At 35.2% G+C, this 17890-nt stretch overlaps 1 protein-coding gene across 1 annotated transcript in view; it reads right to left on the minus strand.

Annotated features, from left to right (window-relative positions):
• Positions 1–712: 712 nt before the first annotated feature.
• Positions 713–17890, minus strand: part of DIS3 (DIS3 exosome endoribonuclease and 3'-5' exoribonuclease) — a gene marked incomplete in the record, with an annotated part of 23744 nt that continues 6566 nt past the window's right edge. Inside the window, 17 exon segments of the mRNA XM_027775958.1 lie at positions 713–927; positions 1625–1747; positions 2407–2565; positions 2676–2844; positions 2950–3164; positions 4617–4773; positions 6788–6874; positions 9993–10120; positions 11744–11828; positions 11919–11983; positions 12640–12741; positions 13000–13116; positions 13471–13617; positions 14419–14556; positions 14662–14775; positions 15872–16036; positions 17028–17195. Of these exon segments, the coding sequence (XP_027631759.1) occupies positions 844–927; positions 1625–1747; positions 2407–2565; positions 2676–2844; positions 2950–3164; positions 4617–4773; positions 6788–6874; positions 9993–10120; positions 11744–11828; positions 11919–11983; positions 12640–12741; positions 13000–13116; positions 13471–13617; positions 14419–14556; positions 14662–14775; positions 15872–16036; positions 17028–17195 (2223 nt within the window).

Genomic DNA, 17890 nt, shown 5'->3' on the forward strand with positions numbered 1-17890 from the left:
ATCCATGTAGTTGACCATTGTTTGAGTCCCAGACCCGGTGGCTTAAACTCACGCCAGGTGCATGTGCATGTGCGCCCAAGATCCTGAGAGGAGACTGGAGGAGAAGGGATTGCAGTGTGGCCATCCCCCCTGGGGGGTGATTTCTCACTTTCTGTCTCTCTGTCTCTGTCTTCTCTGTCTCTGTCTCTTTCGCACCCTATAGCAAAAACCTCTCCAAAAATAAAAAATTTTTTTTTCAATCAGGTCAAAATATCCTGCCTTTCATCTTCTTTTCTTCTAATTCACAAACATTCACAGCTGTTTAAGGACCACTAATAAAATACCAGGAGACTTTTTAATATAGTAAGGGAACTTAATGTAAATTAGGTAAATTAAAGATGGCAAAGAGATAACATATCAAACACAACAGCTTTCAAGATTTTGAAAGAAGGAGTGTTCCCTCTAAAGATGTTCTATTTTCCTCTGTAGGAAATTGATAGTTACTTTCTACCAATATTATAATCAAAGTACTTATGCAAAATTAATCTCCTCAATGAACAGATGAGTGCTATTTAAAAATGATCTTTACAGATCCCTGAAGTTGCTGTCCTATCAGTATTTAAGTAATGGACATCCAATTGAAGTTTTCTGTACAAATAGTTGTGTTCAATCCAGAACTGACTCAGTATGATGGGATGGATCCAGTCAACAGTGCAATAAAAATGCAAATTTCTAAAATTATTAAAATGTATTAAAAAGCAACAAACCGTACTATACACTTAGGATTAAAAGAGTCTTCTCAAGTACTTTTTTTTTTTTTTAACAAAGGAAAATAGTCTTTGACGTTCTGTTGTTGAATCGTAGTTATTTTCCAAGCTTCTTCTTCTTCGTCTCTGGTTCATTAAGGTCCAAGTTTGAACCATCAGTAGGAATGCTTACTCCTGGTATCTGAAGTAACATAAACAAGGAAAAATAAGCTGATTAAAAGCAAAAATAACAGAGCTTATCACCTTCCCCTTCCTCAATGTAACTTTCAAGTTTAAAAGGATGTAGGTTGGCATAGAGACAGAGAAAGGGGGTTCACAAAGGTCTTACACAGAAAGTGTGTGTGTTTTACATGCACGGTTAAGAGTGGGAAAAAAAATGCAAAGGTAGACATGGTCTCAAGAAGGGAGAAGCATGTCATTTAGTAAGTAAATCTTTTCATAAATAAGCTGTAACTGTGGTTTGTCTTTTATTTTTCCAAAAAGACTACTTTTGGAATTAATACCACAATAGCATTCTTTCTTACAAACAGAATATAGTGTTTTTAACTATAGCACAGCCTTTCCTCCGTGCAGTTTTGCCAGTGGAGTCACTGTGCTTCACAGAGAGCGCAGGTGTGCTGGAGCAGGACAAATGCTGAAGACCAGTACCTTGGGTGAAACACCTATACTTTGCCTTCCAAAGTGAGGATTTTGAAACTCAGAGGAAATAAACTGAAGATCTTTGATTTTGGCACCAAGATCTCAAAAGAATCTCAAATGTCTGTGATCTTAATAAGGCTAAAGGAAATCAGGAAGCATGTAGGATTTGCTATAACCATATCCCGTTCTTTCCCAAAATACCTATCATCACAACATGGAAATGAGAAGTTTGGTCTTACCTGTGGTTCTACGAGGGACATCCGAATTTTCTGATGCTGAAGATTAGACGAGTCTAGCATGATTTTTACTTTGACTTTATCAAATACATGAAACACTGTATCTTCTACTTTAAGTGAAGGTATCTAAGCAAAACACATTTTATCATTCTTAATTGCTTTTCACACCTGAGGCTTTGTTCTAATTCTTTATAGTTTCTCTTTCACAATAATTTACAAGTTAACTCCATTATTAATAAGCATCTAGATGTTCAATACAAAGCCACCAAACTAGTAGTTTCACATAGATATTAATATGACCTCCTTATATGCATACTATCTCCTTTCATTAAGGTGATTCCAATGTGTCTTCATTAATCTTGGGACTGTCTCCCTACTAATAAGGAAACTGCTGGTCTAGTAAAGAAGCAGAAACGTCCTCCAGGCAGATTTACTGTTTAAACACACTCTCAGAATTGTAGTTCTGCTAAGGTTAGGGAGTAGAGTGTGTCAGATAAGAGACATGGAAAGTCACTTAAGTTATCTCCCCTAAACATAACCTGCCACTTATTCCTTTATCTGTCCCTAGGGTAAAACTATATCTGGTATAAAAGAAAGAGATAAAGGACACTGTTAAATGAGAAGATAAATAGAGATGAGAAATGGTGAATAAAACTATAGCTCAGTTGACCTAATTAAACTGTACGGTATGCAAAAAGCTTTATCCTTTATAGACCGCATTTGTGAACTGTCAAAAAGTGCCTTGTCTCCCACCAAAGAAAACAAAACTATTAGAAATACTGTACCTCATCATCATAGATAAGCCGTGGCTGTGGTTTGTCCTTTTCTTCAAAAAAAACTGTACCTTCTAAACCATACTTCGGAATTAATACCACAATGGCATTCTTTCTTACAAATAGAATATAGGCTTCTTCACTTACTATTCCTTTGCTTTTGAAAAACAACTGGAAAATAACATACAACAGTATTAAAAATTTTCTTCAAATATGTTGAAATTAAATTAAGAATGGACAAAACCACATTTCTTCTACCATTACTGACAGAAGGGAAATACCTGGGTATGAAAAGCCACTGATGCACGTTGAGCATATTGTGCCATTTTGTGCCGGAAATTGAGATTTTTACATATATCTGCAAGCTTGTGTTTGTCTGTCAACTCAGGATAAGTACAGTCAGCCCCAACTGCCACAGCCAACAGTCGGTGAACAATAATGTCTGCATATCTAGAAGTATGAAAGCACAATCAGACCATGGTATGTCTGTATTAAAATATCTTTAAAAAAAAAAAAAACAACTATCTCCTTTCATTTCATAGGGAAAAAAAATACCTTCTGATGGGTGAAGTAAAATGTGTATATATCGGGGATGCTAAGCCATAGTGATGAAAATCATTATCCATTCCAGAACAGAAGTACACAGCTTGCATCATACAGCGGGTGGCTAATATTCTTAACAGAGTGTTTAGATACGGGAAAGCAGGAGATTCAGCCCGGTCCAAAGAATCAGCCAAAGACTTGGCTGTATCAGTTTTAATTTCCAAATTCTGTGAATAAAAAGGAGGAAAAGAGTACCATCTTAAACATTTTTAGATGGGTATCATTATGTCTTCTAAGATAACTAATGAGAAAGAACACAGCATTATTTTTGACCATATAACCTCTATTTAGGCCTTTGATCCTTAATTAAGGAGAAAATTCATAAAAAGCACTAATTATTTTATGCAACATTAAAGCTTAAAATTATTTGCATTTAAAATTACTTAAGTATCAAGATTCTGAAGAAGTTTCAAGGGGAGAAAGGGAAGGGTAACAGTAGTGTTATTTCTCAAAGTCCAGTTTGTGCTTTCTTAACCTCTGTGGTGAGTGAAGAAAATTAAAGCAGATCTGGATACTGTTCAGCATGTCTGGAATTTTTTCTGCAGATATTTTGAATGGAAGGAAAAAGCAAGAAACAAAATTTCATTCGTCACTATAGCTCTATTAGAACAGTATTCTTGATTTATTAAATTTAACTGCTTTGTTCTACCCTAGGAAATGACCCTAAAATACTTAAATGAAAGAAAATTCCCCAATTTACACAGTAAGCCTTGGAGTAGAGAAGTGAAAAACTGGTAGGTGCACCACAAAGATCTAAGACAAAATCAGTAACACTCCATTGTTTTAGAATAACGCCCTGAGAACCGACACTCCTCCTTCCTGCTCTTTACACAGGAAAGATGATGCCTGACCAGGTAATGCAAGGAAAGCCAAAGTAAGCTATAGTCAGTCACCAGCGGGGTTAGGAAATTCCTAATTTTGAGAAAATGGTGCTCTTTCTATACTCTTCCTCTTCCATTTACGCAATAGATAAGACTTACTTCTTAAGGACTTGATGTGAAGAGTTTAACTGAGCTAAAATTATCTATAAAACTCTAAAGTTAAGCAGTTCATAAATGCCTTCGCAAAGCAACACAAACAAAAAAACAACTGTAAGGGCATACAGATATAAAAAGCTTTATATGCCCAGGACTTCAGCATAGGGTGGTCTTTAAAGAAATTAAAGGATTTTACTAAGCGGATGACTTCAATTTAAGAACAGATAACCATACCCAAGTTAGATGATTTTTTTCATCAAGAGAATTACTAGGATTGGCTGCAATGCCCAGTGCTTAAGAGCATGGGATCCTACATGGCCAACTGTACAGTGCGAATTCCAGCACCAGTAGTTTGAGAAAAAAGCTGGCTGCTGAATGAGTGCCTGCCCAGGATAACAACATGATGGAGACAGAGAGAAGGGATTGTGGTGGTGGCCACATCCCATTAAAAGGTGCTTTCTCCATCTCCCTCTGGCAAGTGTAGACATTCTCTGGCAAGGAAAAAAAAAGAATAAAAGAACTACTGGCATATTTTTGCATCAAGAAACGACAAAACCTTTATGGAGAAGTGAAAATAAGTTAAGCAGGGGAATGGAGCTCACAACACAAACATGAATGATTTTTCAAACTACATGACCATACCTTGGACTTTGCTGCCTTAACAAGAATTTCATAATTTGATGGAGGTGGAGCAGGATGTTTTCGGAGCAGAGCATGTTCAGAAAATTCTTCATGAATTTTTTTTGCAACAGAGATATTGGCAAGTAACATAAATTCTTCCACCATGGAATTTGTTTCTCTGGTAGTAGAAAGAGCATTAAACAAGGAAAGAGAATTCGAGAGTACGAGGTATCATGTCTATTCACTGGTTACCTTTTCTCCTATCAAAATAATGGAAGCATCTCCTATGTAAACACTTGAATATGTGTACATGTGTATTTTTAATAACCTACATCTTTCAATTCTCTACTATGCTAAATATCTCTCTACTACACATCTACTCTATGAATATTATCTGAGATTTTTTTTTTAAATGCACTGAATAGAAGCCTCACTAGTTCTATTAATACATAATATCTAATATAAGAATTTTTATACCCTAAGTTTTTGGGCCCAAAGAGATTTTTATTTAACTGTAAACCCATAAAAATAAAGTTTACTTAGAAGAATTTAAAGCTAGTTATAAAAAAATTAAAACTTTCACCAATAAATCACTAAAATGGAAAGATCGTATTTATGTCTACTTAAGTAGGTACTTAAGTAGTGCCACATTATGCACTAAGTACACACATAGACTTTTGCAGATGAGAAAACTAAGAATATGTAACGTTATGTTCTTCCTCAAGGTCAAAGTCATTAGCAGTACCAGATTCCAAGTCCACAAACTTTGACCTCAAAATTTTTAACAAATCCGATACTGTTTTCATTCTATATATACAGGGTTTTGGAAAAGTCATGACAAATACTTTTCTATGAAAAAAATGCATCATGGGACCAGCAGTTAATGTAATGGCTATGTCGCTGAACTCCCATGTAGTCGACAGCAGTTCGAGTCCCAGATCCAGTGGCTAAAACTCACGCCAGGCGCGTGTGCATGCGTGCCCAAGATCCCGAGAAGAGAATGAAGGAGAAGGGATTGCGGTGTAGCCATCCCCCCTGGGGGGTGATTTCTTGCTTTCTATCTCTCTGTGTCTCTCTGTCTTTCTGGTGAGCGCACGCGCCCTATAGAAAAAACCTCTCTTAAAAAAAAAGCATCATGACTTTCTGACAACACAATAGTTAAGTCTATATACATTTATAGGTTATCCCAAGTCATGAACATACATTATTAATCTTTCATTCATGTTTCTATTTTTAATAACACCTTTTAACTTCTTGACAAGATTCCTGAAGTACACTGATTTCTAAAATACTAGGAAGACCACCAATCATATGGGGACGGTATCTTGCAACATGGTTTTTCTTCTGAGTAAGAAATGGGTGATTCTACTTTGGGAAAACTTTTTGTTCAAACAACTTCTTAGTGCAGAGGTAATTATTTAATACTAACATGAGATATATTTATACAGAAGTTCGCCCCAAGAAATGAAAAAAAATTTAGCTCTAAATCACATACTGGTTCTAAGTAAAACATCTGAGTATATTTCCCTCAGTCATCTACTAGAAAAGTATATATGCATGCCTAATTTCAAAATTACTTCACATAACAGGCATGGAAAGAGACCAAGACTATGATTTAACCAGAAGCATCCTTGCTTCTAATTAAATAACAACAGTAACATCTGCAATACTCTTCACATACTATGAAGAAGGTATTATCTGATGTAGACAACTTAAAGAAAAATAAATGGAGGCATAGAGAGAGATCCAGTAAGCTGCTGGAACTAAACAGACAGTAGTGGCAGAAGTAAGCTCCCAACCTAGGGACTGCTTTAAAGCCACGGTCTTGGTATTTCTATTCTAACCGATCCCAGTATTTTCTACATCAGCATAAGTGATTAACAAATTAATCAGGGCAATCTTTTACTTAGTTACCACAACTATTTGCAGTCAAATGCTACTGTACCACATACATCAATAGAACTCAAGAAAATGTTTCTATTATACTACTAATCCTAGTTTTACATTAAAAAACCTAAAAAGTTAGGTCAACTTTACTATTCTATATATTTCATAAGCCAAGGAAATCTATAGAAATCATAACCCTAGTAAATATGATGATGATATTTCGGATACAAATGTTTTAGTTATTAATATATATGCTAAATATTAAAGTCAGAATTTTTTCTACTGTCCATCAAAAAGTTGCATACCTAAGTTCTTTGGTCTGCAGATCTATAGGATCATGAGTTTCACTGTCCATGTGGAATCGAACTTCTGGAGAAGAGAGAGTCAAAGCCCTAAATAAAAATTCAAGAGGAAGCAATTAGATTAAAAGAGTAAAGTCAGGTAAGAAGACAGTGACGGAGACTAAATTCTGGAAATGATCTTCTGAAATCAGAAAATGTCTATAGCTAGTATGTTATAATCATTCACTTGTAACAATGCTGTTTTATGTTCTATTTTCATGACCAGTTTAGTATTTTAGAAGTTTAAAACTAACAGAAGAGGACAACAGCAATACAACAAATTGAGTCCTTGTGCTGCTGAGGGTGTCATTATTTTCTGTACCTAAACTACTGAGTTTTTTCTGAGATGCAAGGGTTTGTAATCGGGTTTTAAAATATAGAAAGTAATTAGCAATATTTTCTTTACTACAGAAAACAATGTACTGGGGTGGGGGACAGTGGAGAGGGCAAAAGGTGAGCTGCCACTGTTAAGGTTGGTAACATCAGAAAACCCATAGTTTGGAAGTATCTTTCAGAAAAATTCAGCCAACAGAATGTAGACTGATAAAATACAAAAGCAAATATTAAAATATGTTCTAAGTACTGGTGGCTATTAATATTCAAGAGATATGTCAGATAACATACCAGTTAAGAGCTTTACATGCACTTACTGTGTTGGCAAATATGAAACCAGCCAGAGTCAGTCTAAGAAACTTTTTTTTTTTTGGAGGGGTTTTCGCTATAGGGCACGTGCGCTCGCCAGACAGAGAGAGAGAGACATAGAGACGGAAAGCAAGAAATCACCCTCCAGAGGGGATGGTCACGCCACAATCCCTTCTCCTCCATTCTCCTCTCGGGATCTTGGGCACACACGCACACGCGCCCGGCATGAGTTTTAAGCCACAAGGTCCGGGACGCAAACCGCGGTCGACTACGTGGGAGTCCAGCGACATAGCCATTACGCTAACTGCTGGTTCTCTAGTCTAAGAAACTTTTTAGGAATTATTTATTAATTTATTATTATTATTTTTAAATTTGCTATATGGCATATGCACTCACTGGGGGTGGGTGAGGAGGAGTGAGGGGGAAAAGTAAAGAAGCAAGCCACCAGATCTGAGACTCAAACAATGATCAGCCATGTGGGAGTTCAGTGGCCTAACCACCAAGCCACCTGCTGGCCCTCTTTTCTGGTTTTGAGAAACTATACTACAGAAAAAAAAAAAAAAAATCTTACTTTAATTCCACCAAAATAAACGCTTTAATTTGCACTTTACTTACTTGGCTTTTTAAAAAGACTTTCTAGAAATTACACAAGTTTTTCTTCTTATGCTTGGCAAACTCTAAACCTTCTAATAAAAAAATGTATTGAATAACCTTTTGTTTTGCAACATTACAAAAAATCCAATTATTTCAATATATTCCTCTTAAAGTCACAAGTGTGAACAAGATTTGCTTTTCCATTGAGTTTTAGTGTATCCAAATCATCCTAACACAGTTTCAAATTTAGGACTGTATTAAAATCCATAGAAAAATGAGGTATTAGAGAAGTTTCTTAGCCTAGTTAGTTAGGACAATATTGCTCAATGGAATTTTCTGCAGTGATGAAAACATTCTATTTCAATGTTGTCCAATACAGTAATCATGAGCCACATATGGCAACAAAGCACCTGAAATGTGGCTAGTGACACTGAGGAACTAAACTCGCAATTTAATTTTCTTTTAACAAACTTAAACTTAAATAGGTGCATCTTATGACAAAATGCAGATGCAGAGTTTGCACTCACCAACAAAAACACTAGCAGTAACTCCTGGTTACCCTACTCTGAATGGGCATGGAAGCCTAGAGAACATCTGAAAGGTTCACGTACTTGGTGTCTTCTGACAGCTGATCATGTCTTTCAAGAATCAAATTTCTTCTTTCTGTTTTCTGTCCAAAAATCCGAGTAGTCTCTATCTTACGTATATGTCTTTTGGAGTTAGGCAAATGCTATCAAATAATAGTTAAAAGACCTGAACCTGCCACTAGCTATCAGATGAATCTTAGATTTCTATATAACCTTTCATTGTTATCTCAATTTCTATGTAACCTTTCATTGTTATCTCTTTCCAACTATAAAGTGAATAAAGGACTTCATCTACATTTGAACACCAATGCTCAACCTGAAAATTCACTTCTAATTGAAATTAGAAACAACCCCTGGTCAACAGGTGGCATGGTGGGTAAGGCGCTAGATCCCACATGGCCAACTCTACGGGGAGAGTCATAGACCCAGCCGCCTGAAAAACATGCCAGGTGCACGTGCAGGTATGCATGTATACTCAAAATCCCGAGAGGAAAATGCTCGAGAAGAGACTTTGGTGTGGCCACCTCACATGGGGAGCCTGATATGATTTCTCATTTTTCATCTCTCTCCAGTGAGCACACACACCCTATGACAAAAAGAATCTTAAAAAAGGAAAAAAGAAAAAGAAGCAATCCCTAGAAGTTCTAAAGAATTCTTGTTTCCTAGAATTTTCTTCAAGGTCTTTATAAAAAAAAAAAGAATTATTTAATTTAATTTATTATTATTTTCTAGGTTGATCAGAGAGAGAGGGAAAGTGAAAAAGCAAGTCACCAGGCCCAGGACTCAAACCAAGGTTAGCCATGTGGGAGTCTAGCACCTCTAGCCACCATGTCACCTGATGGCCCCCCTTCAAAAATACCATTTTCTAGTACAACAAATAACGTAATTCCTGTCCAATCTAGAATCAAGTTGTTAACATTTAAAAGGTACCAGGAAGAAATAGAATGTCTCCATTTAAAGGGTCTCTATTCATTTTGTTAAATATTTATCAATGTAGAGACGAGCAGATAGCATGCATAATGGTTCCGTCGCTAGACTCCCACATAGTTGACCATGCTTTGAGTCCTGGACCCAGTGGCTTAAACCTCATGCTAGGCATGTGTGCCTGCATGCCCAGAATCCTGAGAGGAGAATGAAGGAGAAGGGCATCCCCCTGGGGTATGATTTCTTGCTACCTGTCTCTGTGTCTCTGGCAAGCACACATACCCTACAGCAAAACAATCTCTCTAAAAAATATATAAAAATGATTCATCAATGTCCATCATAAAACACTTTAAAAAGTCTACAAATCATCTTAATACTATGATAAATGAAGTAAGACACATCTCTGATTTCTTAAAATATACCCTTTCTCAATTCTTCTTTTCTTCAGAATTTTGGCTAGTTTATTTAGTCCACGGAGACTAATGGTAATATCGTCATTCATGGTTGCGGAATCAATTCTCATCTGAGCTTCAGCATATGTAAGAGAAGCCTGAAAAGGAAATCATCTATTAATACAACTCCTACAAATAAAAACTAGTTTATGATGATTTCATATGTCCACTACATATGTAAAATTCATGATTTCAGAAAACCTAAAATCAGTAACAAGAGAAATTCACAGCTGTTAATATTGACACTTCACACTTATGATTCTGGTTCATTAACTCTTATCTGAGGCAATATATAAGAACAAACTCAAGTAAATACAAAATAAATGGCAGTATTGCTAGTAATTGCTTAAATTTACTGTTGTATTTCAGTTAATGTGTAAACACTTAGGTAATGTTATTAATAAAGATAAAAGCTTAAATTTAGTCTCTGATAACAACTATAAAATGATACTCTACCCAGATGATCATTACTCCCTTGTAATCAGTAATTAAAAAGACTGCAGGATTCCAGATAACAACATGCTTTGCAGGAATCTACTAAATATCTATAATTAAGTACTTAAAAATGGAAGAAATCATAATAGAGATTTTAGGTAATCTGTAGTGACAAACAGCCCAAATATACTAACAATTGCTTCTATTCCTTTTTATACATGGGAAATTACAATTTTTTATACTGACCAAAAAAAGCAGCTTCATTAAGTAAAAATCAACTAAGAGAAATATTAAAAATCAAATTATAAGTTAGATAAGGTGGGTCAGGTCAGATTCCTAGGAGACCCAACTAATCTACTAAGGCCTAAGAGCTTACCTTCTAAAAAATTTTGTTACTATGGTCACCTGAATGTTTTTTTTCCACATGATTTTGTTATACTGACCAAGTCTGGAAAAATTGTAAAATCATTCTTTTTAAAAAATACAAATGCAGGGGGCAGCAGGTGGCATGGGGTTAAGGCACGGGACTCCTACATGGTTGACTTCAATTCTGAGTCCCAGTGCCAGTGGCCTAAGATGTACTCCAGGTCCATATGCCCAAAATTCCAAAAGAAGGAATTACGGCAGGGCCATCACCCCTGGCTGGCAATGTCTCTCTTTCTCTCTCTCTGGCATGTGCCCTAATAAACAACTGTATAAAGACACTGCTTTTTTCTAATCACCAGTAATCAGGACAGAAAGTATGATATGATGCTTAACAGACAAAAAAAGGGTACATTTGAAAAACTAATCATTACAAGAAAAGGGGTTTCGCAAACCTAGAAAGAGATTTAGGGCAAAGTGAGAGAGAATATAAGGGTATCTAGAAGAAGTACTAAAAAAAGAATAAAAAAGACAATTTGGCTCTATTCTGTCTGAAAAAGATTTTAAGTTTCACTGAAATTCATATATGATTTAACACCTTTTCTAAGTGAAAACTGTGCATGGTAACTTTAAAAATATTAACATTTGTAAGCAGGAGCAACTTCAATTACTGGATTCCTGAGTTAGTGCATAAAATCATCTCTTTGGTCCTCTCAAGTATATAGGCTTTATAAGTTTTTAAATATAAGAAAACTTCCGCAAAAAACTAATTTCTGAATAACATCAAGAATTTAACAGATAACTAGATTTTGCTGCAACAATAGAGGAAATTTTCTAACTCTGTAAGCCTAACTTTCTCTAATCTAGGAAATTTTAAAAAATACCGAAAAAATTAAACATTAGACATGGATGATGAAATGTACCTTGGAATTAATGACACTTTTGGTAAACCTCGTCTTTAAGATTTCAGCATTGTGATTCATTTCCCAAATACATGAAAATGCCAGTCTGTGGGAGACATTAGACAATAGCTGTTAATGGTAATTAGGTAGATAAACAGCAAATACAATGTTCTTATGAAAAAACATGCAAAAATACCTGTCAACATTACATCTTAAGGAACATAAGTTAGAGCTAAGCAACTCTGGAACCATGTCAATCCTCTGTAAAAGATAAAAGACCTAGATTACTTAGCTATAGTCATAATCTTATTGAGGTTTGATTCTCAAATAGCATTCATATGACAAGGAAAAAAAGGAAGTGTGCTGGTCTTTGCAAATAGAATAATTAAGAAAAATTCAAAAAGTTTGATTCTCATAAAATATTTAAGCAAGACTGTTACAGAAGGAAAGCAATAAAAGTAAATTGGACTTCACATCAGTGGCTCTAAGTTTAAGTCCTGTATGCTGACCACCAGTAGCTATTCTCGGAAAGTCTGAACCCTCTGGTCCTATAGATTTGTACTTGGTAACTTGACCAGGGCCCAACCAGCACTATGACTGGACCTAACAAAAATGACATAATGTGCTTTAGAAATGCTAAAATAAGAAACTACATTGGTACAGAAAAAACTCCATGGAGGAATTCTGACAACGAATTCATAACAGACTAAGCTAAACCCTACCCTTCATCTTCACAATTTTTATGTTAATGGGAACCATACTTGTTATTTCAAAAACAAATCTTGGCAACATTTTAAGGGATTTAAGACCATCTTATTTTGTTTCCTCTAGCTAGTTCATATACTATTTCAAACTGTGACTGTTCAAGAATGCAAGCGGCCATGATTGCTAAAAAATTTTAAAGTCAATACATTTACCTTTTCACAAAGATATACAGTTGTTCCTCTTCTGGCTGATTCTTGATCCAAGGCATTTCCTGGCCTAATAAAATGGCTAACATCGGCAATATGAACACCAACCTTATTAAAATGAAATAAGATGTCAACCATCCTTAATGGGATAAATACACCAGTGAGTTTATAAGAAGAAAAGAACTAGCTAAATTTAAAAAAGACTCAGTTATATCTACCACTTCAACTTCTAGCACATGCTCATTAGTTTCTGAAGCTGTAACTATACTTCACATGGGTAATTTACAAATTTCATCCTGGGTCAAAAGAATATGGACTTGAGAACAGACCTATATTTAGGCAAGAATGTCATCGCAATAGGAATACCTCCACATTTCCGTTTTCTAGTTCTCTACAGTGCAGAGCATCATCTATGTCAGTACATCCTGGGGGGTCCACACTACAAATACACAAATGCCTCAGATCTTCACGGTTTTTCATGTCCTGAAAGATGCCACAGTGTAAAGAAAGACATTTTTTTCAACATCACGACTACAACATAAACTTACCTTTCAGTAAAGAAAGGATTGCGAAATAGTTTGAGAGTTTACCCAACCAAATACAGAAGAGAGATCATGATTTCTACATATTTAAAAGCAGGCTTATGCTGGGGCTAAGGGAGGAATTCGTGTAATGCTGCAGTAGAGCTGGATTACTCTTAGCTCTTTTTGTCCAATATATCAAATAAATGTTTCATATTATTTCCACACCGAGGGGAAAGAAAAGCAAACACACAATTTAACAAAACAGGTAGGATATAATAACTTTTACTGTCACTATTAATTCTTTTCAACTTACCTTTTCAGTAATGCTCCAGGGCATCTTTGGCAGAAAGCTAAGAACAGCCTGTGAAAAAGGCTGATGAGGAACATCATGTTCAAGTAACAAAACTTCTGTTTCAGTCTCTTTCTCTCCAACATCACCTAGATTTTTCACAAAATGTCCCTAAAACCAAAAGGTATTATTAGAAAGGCCTATTGTATAACCAAGTTGTGTTTTTACTATCATAATAAATTCTTCAGCATTTATACATTACTTCAGTGTTTCAAAATGTTCCCATAAATTCTTTAAAATGACACTTTGGTAAATTAAAGGCAAAAATGACAAGACTTAACTTATTCATGATGGATGGACTTTCATGAAAGCTTAAGTCATTAAACATCTGCCTATTAACTTTCATGTTCAAAGTGTGCATCAAATACAGTACCTTCAAAATTTGTTGATTAGAATCTATGTAGATAGGACTCAAATACTTTTTCCACAGTCATAGTCAATGAAAGTTATTCATCTGGAAATATGAGTAAAAATAACCATGCAATTTACACTAGAATTTCCTAAAATTAATTTTCAATCAAATATGCTAACCTAGTAACTGAAATAACCCTAAGTTTCAGTGCAAATCCTACATAAAAATAGATTTTATACCAATACTGTGCCAGTCAGGTGTTATGGTGGTTAAGGCAGTTGAATGGCTGAATGCACCATTTGAGTCCTGAATCTGGTGGCTTGAAAATCACACTGGGCATATGTGCATGCATGCATGGCCCAAAATCCCAACACAAGAATGAAGAAGAAGAGATTACAGTGTGGTAACCCCCCCTTTCAAGGATGATTTCTCATGCTCCCCCTCCAGTGAGCACTTACGCCCTATAGCTAACATTTAAAAAAAAAAAAAAATAGAAAAAGATATGCGTATTATTCACAAAATGTTAGTTAAATATCCTAAAATAAATACTTTAAGCTTACATTTGGGTATCTGGAATTTCTGGGCCAACCATCAATAGCAACAATAATTCTCCGTCCTTCTAATGTAGAAGCCTGTCTGGTTTCTATACGAATTCGAGGGATTCTTTTATCAGCAGGTGTAAAGAGATGTCTTCTTGACTAGAGAAAATTGGGAAAAAAGATTTTACACACAAAAAATCTGGGAGGAGTTAAAAGTTCGATAAATGCTATCATTTTTTATTATATAAAATGTTCTTTACTTACCTCTTTAATATCAGACTTGGAAAGCATGCCACAATATGGTCTCCAATTCCTTTTTATTATTCCTACAACTCTACCTGTAGGCTTTAGCATTTTCTCATTTACAACAGTCTTAAGCTGAGAAACAAAAACAAAAATCTCTAGTTAATTTTTTCTCTATATGTGACATTACTGTATATTAAAAACCAGAATACATAGGTGGATACTAATATATTCAGGGAGTACATTATGACATGAAAATAAAGAATCTTGAAGCCCCAAAATTCTAGGCAAGAGTATGCCAAATCAAACCATAAAAGCTGAACAGAGCACAACAAAAGCAGAGAATAAAAAAGCAAAGAAAAACTAAACATAACAGATTAAATGTTAGAACTCTACTTGGGTTCAGGTTTAAATGAGGATTTACTGACTAAAATACAAATACACGTCTGGGAATTAGATTAACATTTTAATTAATACTAGTTTGCACTAATTAGCCGTGTGGTTTATGACCAGTTCTCTTTATTAATTCATTAAAAGAGATGCATTTTAAAAGTTCTCCTTTATCCAAAATAAAAATCGGAATAAAGTAGACTTTGCTGTCAAACACAACAGATGATCTTTTGGCATTTCACCTCGAATATGCTCCAAAGGACCGGATTTTCTAAGGATAATGTTATAATACGATCTCAGAGTACTGAATATAATTGATGAAAAACGAACTATTATACAAAAGTTTTAGATATTTATTATTCTTAGAATTATAAAATATGGAAATAGAAAGCTCATATGTCAAACAGACTTAGCTAGTAAATAATTGAAGGCATTTTCTTCATGATAAATATGGTAACAGAAAAGATATGATTAAATATACCTAAATCTAAAGGTCCAGAAATACATGTATCAGTGGGAGAAAACTTTAACATTACAGAGAGTATTTCGGAAAATTTCTAATTTCTATTTACCGAAGCCTTACTAATTAAGATTAAAAGTTGGATACCACAGGTTACCAGTTTCATACTTAACTGTCTTCCCGTATTTAAAACCATTTAGTTGAGCAAATAAAAAGAAAAAACTGTGTGTATGACATACATTGAATTTAGGGAAGTGTAATTTCATTCAGTAAATTTGAAAGCTATGAAATGTCTTTAACTTCCCCAAAGATAACACATTAATACAAAGCTACACAGACAAAAAACAAACAAACAAACAAACAACCTCTTTGATTTCATACCATTTGTTCTCTCTCCTCTTCTTTCTCAGCATCATCTTCATTCTGACCTTCATCATGTAAAACCACAGAAGATGGAGCTACCCACTGACTCTTGGGCAAAAGCTCCACAGCAACGATGTCTTCATGAATAGCTCGGTTTAAATGTTTAAGACCTTGTAAGATTATCTGTTAGAACAAATGGCATGGGCCAAAATATTTTTAAAGGCAATAAAATAATAAGAAGGTTACCTAACGAGTTTATATATACTCAAAGAATTTCTCTGTAATCCGATTCTTTTCCTTTATATGCTTTCTTTCTTTACAGTGTCCTTTTTTTATATTCTTAATTTCTCAATATCAAGTAAAAAAAAACAGAGGTGAGAAAATATGGGCTATGCTTATGGCTCCACCATAAATTACAAGAGTATCAAGAGATCGTGGGAAAACTACATTAACTCTCTGAATTTTAGGGTCCTACATGGAAAATGAAAGAGTACCTACTTTTACAGGATGGTTAAAGATTTCATGAAATGCTGCATATAGTGTTAGAAGACTACCTGGCAACCAGTGAGCACTCCAAAATGATTGCTACTTGTTTAAAGTGTATGAAGTCCTCTGCATAAGTCATGTCAATACTATTTACCTTAACTGGTTATAATCTACTATTTACCTTAACTGGTTATCATACATTAAACAGAAGCATCTTAATTTTTATTTCACTGGGTTTTTACTTATTAAGTTCACTAGAGAGAGAAAGAGAGAGAGAGAGAGAAAGCATCCCCCAGGGAGAATGGCCACTTCACAATCTCTTCTCCTCTATTCTCCTCTCAGGATTTTAGGTGTGCATACACACGTACCCAGCATGTTTCTCACACTGACAGTCCAGGACTCAAACCATGCAGTGGGCCATGTGGGATCTGGCCTCCTTAACTTACATACCAGTTGAGGGCCTGGGTTTTATTTTCTTAAAAATACACAGACAGTGCTTTACTTCAACGAGTAGTTGTCTAAAAAAGTGATGAATTTCACTAACATCTATAACTTGCGATATAACTGTCTTTCAAGCCGATAAACTAAGAAGATAAAGTAAATTTAAATTCTTATGTAAAAGTTTTAAATACTTACTAAAGATAATAAAAAGTATTTTAGTGTATAAGAAATTTATTCACATACTTGCCTCTTTATTTTCTTCAGTGTCTCCATGAATCCATACCGTAGCTTCTAAGTAATTTTCTCTGCTGGCTCTAAATGTTCCTTGGAGATATGTACCAGATTTTATGCCTTGCTGCAATTTACTTAAGGGAAGATGCTCTGAAAATATTATTTTCCCACTTTCTATTTCATTCTGTAAAATAAACAGACCAAAAGATGCACTTAGTATCTCTGTACACACAATATACAACCATCATCAATATCAGGTCTTTTTTTTTTCCCTTAAGCCCACACTATGGTATATGTAAGTCTGCAAACCTGAGAGACCACAGCAGTGTTTCTTCTAGACCAGTGCTATTCAAGGTAACGTTCTGTACGGAAAGGAATATCCTCTTTGTGAAGTCCAATAGGTTAGAAGCTAGGCACAAGATTCTCTTGAGCAATTGAAAAATGGACAGTAAAACTGAGAAACTGAACTTTTAGTCTGAATTAAAATTAAGTAGTCACATACAACTAATATTAGACACGACATCCTAAATCTGTATTCCAAAGAGCAAAGCCAGTATCTATCTTCTTGGTTCCTATAGTTTTATTTTGTTTATTTATTTGGAGAAGTTTTTACTATAGGGTGTGTGCACTTGCCAGAAAGACAAAGAGAGAGAGAGAGAGAGAGACAGAAAGCAAGAAGTCACCCCCCAGGGGGGATGACCACACCACAATCCCTTCTCCTCCATTTCCTTCTCAGGATCTTGGGCACGCACACACACGCGCTCAGCGTGAGTTTAAGCCACCGGGTCCAAGACTTGAACTGCGGTTGGCTACATGGGAGTCCAGTGACATAGCCATTACGCTAACTGCTGGTCCCCTACAGTTTTATAATGTTGGTTA

This window comes from Tupaia chinensis, unplaced genomic scaffold (assembly GCF_000334495.1).
Source record: "Tupaia chinensis unplaced genomic scaffold, TupChi_1.0 Scaffold000620_1, whole genome shotgun sequence".
Lineage (NCBI taxonomy): Eukaryota > Metazoa > Chordata > Mammalia > Scandentia > Tupaiidae > Tupaia > Tupaia belangeri.